Source organism: Haemaphysalis longicornis, unplaced genomic scaffold (genome assembly GCF_048455015.1).
Source record: "Haemaphysalis longicornis isolate Haplotype H1 unplaced genomic scaffold, Haemaphysalis longicornis Haplotype H1 scaffold_7, whole genome shotgun sequence".
Lineage (NCBI taxonomy): Eukaryota > Metazoa > Arthropoda > Arachnida > Ixodida > Ixodidae > Haemaphysalis > Haemaphysalis longicornis.
Window position 1 is genome coordinate 107,954,130 of NW_027526422.1, and position 4,468 is coordinate 107,958,597.

The following is a 4,468-nucleotide window of genomic DNA, read 5'->3' on the forward strand; positions in this document are numbered from 1 at the left end:
ATATGTCAGTGAAAACTGCTAAGGTACGCACTTAATCGCTTGGCAAGGAACTGCAGCCCTCGACTTTGTCTTGAAAGCAGAAACAGTAATAAAGCAGATGACACGTGCAGAAAGGCAGGCCGGTACCTCACACTGTCACATTCGCCCAGCGATCATCTTTTCTGCTTGTTCTGCAGTTTTGTCTCTTTCTGATCTGCTTTTTTTTTGAAGGTGCACTTCTATTGACTGTCCAACTCGCTAATTTACTGCTACTACTACTCGTTCCGGAGAAGAATTGCTGTAGGCGAATTAAAGACCATCTACCCAAAAAAGTCCCATCTCATGCTCCGCGCGTCAAATTTCCCGTTCATTTTGTAACAGAATAATCTGGTATAAGATTCCGCAATGCAGCCCACGGAACGATGGCCGGGAGTCAGGCGCTACGATGACATACTGATTGTAATGCACACATCCGGTATAGCTCTCGCAAAATGAATTGCAGTGGTCAGAACAATCATGCAGTGACTGAGCGTTAACTAAAGCTTCCTTTTTACAAAAGTGTGGCTAGCACATTCGATAAGGTGACAGCTAACAAATTATTCAGGCTGACCAAATAATTGAATTCATTGGCAGTATTTATGCGCCTGTTGTAGGATTTTTCGGTTTTGTTACAAATATAGAAAATGTGCGCCATTGGTATTAAGCGGTGGTATTTGAACGCGCCAGTACACAGGCCTAAATTTAAGGCTTCAAGGTTAGTGTGATGGCCGATTCCATAGTGATGGTTGCGATTTCAACAAAAAAGGAAAGGGCAGAAAATATATCCCACCGTCATATCTCTTGGCGGTGGCTTTATGCATAGTCGCTAAGACAACATAGAGTCTGGGCGAGAAAGTAGGTGGTAAACCGTCGCCACTTCATCTGTTTTTCTAATATCTCCTAATTGTTTAAAGCTTGCTTTGCAATTGCGCCACTGCCCTAGGGGAACCGCAGAATTTTGAATTTTCGTTTGTATTCTGATTTGACTGTGGTTTTAAAGTACTAAATGTTTTTTTCTAGTTTCAGTGATAATTCAACTCATCAAACCGGTTCGCGAACCGGTTCCGGTACGTGGTTTTGTCGAACCGGAACTCAACCGGAACGAAATGATTTCGCTTGAACCAGAACCGTAACCGAACCGATATTTTTTCCATGATATATATATATATATATATATATATATATATATATATATATATATATATATATATATATATATATATATATATATATATATATATATATATATATATATATATATATATATATATATATATATATATATATATATATATATATAAATGTAGTCAAGAGAGGATAGAGAGAGGGCAAATGGAGACGGATACGCGTGAATGGTAGAAAACAACACTTTTAAAACAGAAACTGACATATCCAAGGCAACTGGATTACTAGGAAATATTTAGGTCACAGGGTTTTGAATCAGTCTAGGCTTGCTTTGTGTCTTCCAGGAAAAAGCAGTGATATCTTGAGCATGCATAAACCAGTGGTACCTGTGGCAAAACTTCCTGTCCGATATTTGGCCGGATGAAAGTTGCGCGATGATGTCGCCCACTCCGTTGCAGGATACCAGCAGCGCAGCCTGCCATTCGGGCAGTCCTTGGCCCATCGCGTGATCCGCAAGCGTCATCCCGTAAAGTGCGCTTACGGATGCGTACACAACGGTTGAGAGCGCGATAACGTAAATGATGGGCCTCTTTAGGAAGCCCAGCTCGCGACGGACAACGGACATAGGCGCTGCTTTCCCGGCAGAGTTGACACTGTTGACTTCTCCACTTCTGGTAGCCATTGACTGTTGAGTTGGACATCCTTTTCCGCCTGGTTCACCAGTGTAATCTTGTCCAGCGTGGGAACTCAAAGACACGCATTTCGGCAAATTGTTTCCAGGTGACGTCTGTGCTTCGGCATGCGCTGAGGTAACTGCAGCGCTCATTGCGTGTTCAATATAGTCACCTTTATGCGGTTTTTCTTCGCATGCAGTGTTAACAGAGTCTCGTGAACAACTATTGTACCATTTACTTTGTACTTTGCCATCTTTATCCCCGTTGACGCACTCTACGTTACCACTCGGCTCAGGCTTGCTGGCACGTTCCTCGGGTTTACTCAGAAAAATACACCCGGCAAGAGCGTTGAGAGTCAAGCCTCCCACGATGATGAAGGTTCCGCGCAGTCCGTACTGGTCGTTGAGGTACACAATGACGGAAGGGAAAACGAAGGTGGCCAGACTACTGCCCGCCCAATTGATCCCGCTTGCGGACGCCCGGTACCTGGTAACAACAAAGAAGAGCAGCGTGTACAACTGACGTGAGCGACTAAATAAAAATGGGCCTTCTTAGTTTGCGTTTTTCAGAAAGTGCACCATACAAAACCGGACGACTTCACAGCGATTCTGTCTACTGTTATTCTGAGAAGCAAGCCACTTACCTTTTGAAGTAGGTGTTAATTGCATACTCATTGGACAGATAAACAAAACCTTGGCCCAATCCTGTACACAGGGGAAATAATAATTCATTATAGCGCCAAAAATGGCTGCGGATGCGTCAATTTTCTTACCGCCGAGTATACCGTAGCAGATTGTTATTCCGGTGACATCGTAGAACGCAGCACAGAGAAGCACTCCAACTGCGGTGGTCATAACACCCGCCATAGCGACTCGGCGCACGGTGAACTTCCTCAATAGCAGCCCAGCAATGACGCCTGCGCACGCGCCGAGACACCACACGAAAGGCCGTCACATAACCACTGAAAGCCGCTCGCACGTCTGCAGGCCGAGTTGGTGAAGTGTAGGATCGCGAATGATCGTATTCTAGTAGCAGATCTATGCAATGCAATCCCTTGTGTTCCAAGTTGGCTTATGACATAAAAGCAGGAATTTCGAGCGTGATAAGAACGGCACGGAGCAAGAGGGCCAGACGAGCAGTATGCAAGAGACGGAATTTGAGATCGGCCCAACTGCAGACGTGTGCTGTGGCGTTAAACCTGATCGGCATAACCGTGGGAAACCGCGAACCAAGTAATGCGGCCTGGCAGAAACAAAATTGATTGATTGATTGATTGTGGGGTTTAACGCGCCGACGCAACGCAGGCGATGAGGCGCGCCGTAGTGGAGGGCTCCGGATTAATTTTGACCACCTGGGGATCTTTATCGTGTGGGAGAAACAAAAGCCACCGTGGCATTATTTGTTGCTGGTAGGGATGTCCTGGTTACATTTACTGGTAAGACGACACACTAGCGCCTCTCGTGCCGTACCCATACACCGGCAGTTGAGAAATTGGATAACAACAAGCGCAAATTTGACGTTTACTATTCACCACCGAGCCGGTGTGACGCAGATACACTTAAGCATCTGCATAACCGTGGCCTCTGCCTCTGTGGCAAATGTGCCATCTTCTCTCACATCCTACTGGAATTCCCCCAGGATGCCTTTCCCCTAAACACCTTTCGAAATCCGTGGGATGCCGAGCTCCGCAGCTCTTATTTGTACCTTCAGGTTTTGTTAATAATTAGGCCTGCGTAAGTGCATGGCCGGGGAGTAGACGCCACCGATATCTGGCACAACCTCAGTAGCACTGATCAGAGGAAACTATTTTCTTCTCTCCTTCTTCTGCACACCTATCACAATAAGAATCGATACTACGAGGGAGGGTCTTGCGCTGACACTAATGTGATAAAATGTGCTGCAAGACAAACGCCAATTAATTAGCCCCATACACGTGGGCGTTGCGTGAAAAGTTTTAGGGTACAGACTTTTTACAAGCACCATTATGAGCTTCCTAGAGCGCATGCGCACGGCGTAGGCTCACCGGACACGTTTGTGGAGGCTGCCAGAAGGTTGAAGGGCCACGAGGCTGCTTCTCGCGACGCCGCCATGGCGCTTACCAGGGCGACGAACATGACGCTGCTGATGCGGGTTATTATCATTGTCCAGAACAGGCTCCACGCGCACGCCAGGGCTACAACCCAACTTCGCGCTGTATCCTGGTACGGTAGAGCAGGCCCATCGGGAGGTCCAGCCGGAGGCGCCATGGCCAGGTGCTAAGTTTCCGCTTTTGAATGAAGAACGGCTGTCAGAGGGGCTGAAAGGGCATGTACTACGTTACCTGGATCATCGATACTACGTGACCAGATAGAAGTTCGACAAGATCAACAGAGGTATATGGAGCGTGCAGTGCCCTTTTCCGCCAAGAATGTTCTGTGACATACCAGAAGACGAGCACAATAGCTGGTGCAGCCGGTGAGGAAGGACAAAGTGCACGGTGAGGGTGACGGAGATTGCTTATGGATTAAGTACTGCTCCGAACGCATGCCCCCTAATCTCGCCCGCAGTATGATGTTCAGTTACCAACGTTTTGCACGCAAGTGTAGAACGGTCGTCGGATAAAAAAGGTGGGCTGAATTGTAATTTTTATACATCAGGTCGACAATGACGAG

General features: G+C 46.8%; 1 protein-coding gene across 1 annotated transcript; it reads right to left on the reverse strand.

The window, feature by feature from the left end:
* Window positions 1–1,438: 1,438 nt before the first annotated feature.
* On the reverse strand, window positions 1,439–4,107 carry LOC144146473 (monocarboxylate transporter 12-like). Its single transcript, XM_077678421.1, has 4 exons — window positions 3,841–4,107; window positions 2,590–2,733; window positions 2,461–2,521; window positions 1,439–2,303 (listed from the first exon to the last, which is right to left on the reverse strand). The coding sequence occupies exons 1-4, from the start codon at window positions 4,061–4,063 to the stop codon at window positions 1,439–1,441; spliced, it is 1,293 nt and encodes a 430-aa protein (XP_077534547.1). The 5' UTR covers window positions 4,064–4,107.
* Between the last annotated feature and the right edge of the window lie 361 nt (window positions 4,108–4,468).

What these genes read in the sequence shown, in the direction of transcription:
- LOC144146473 (XM_077678421.1), bottom strand. Translation starts at nt 4,063, where the DNA reads ATGGCGCCTCCGGCTGGACCTCCCGATGGGCCTGCTCTACCGTACCAG. An exon ending in AGCCTCCACAAACGTGTCCG is followed by an intron (nt 2,734 to 3,840) that starts GTGAGCCTACGC and finishes GCGCGTGCGCAG; the next exon opens with GCGTCATTGCTGGGCTGCTA. An exon ending in ATTAACACCTACTTCAAAAG is followed by an intron (nt 2,304 to 2,460) that starts GTAAGTGGCTTG and finishes TGTTGTTACCAG; the next exon opens with GTACCGGGCGTCCGCAAGCG.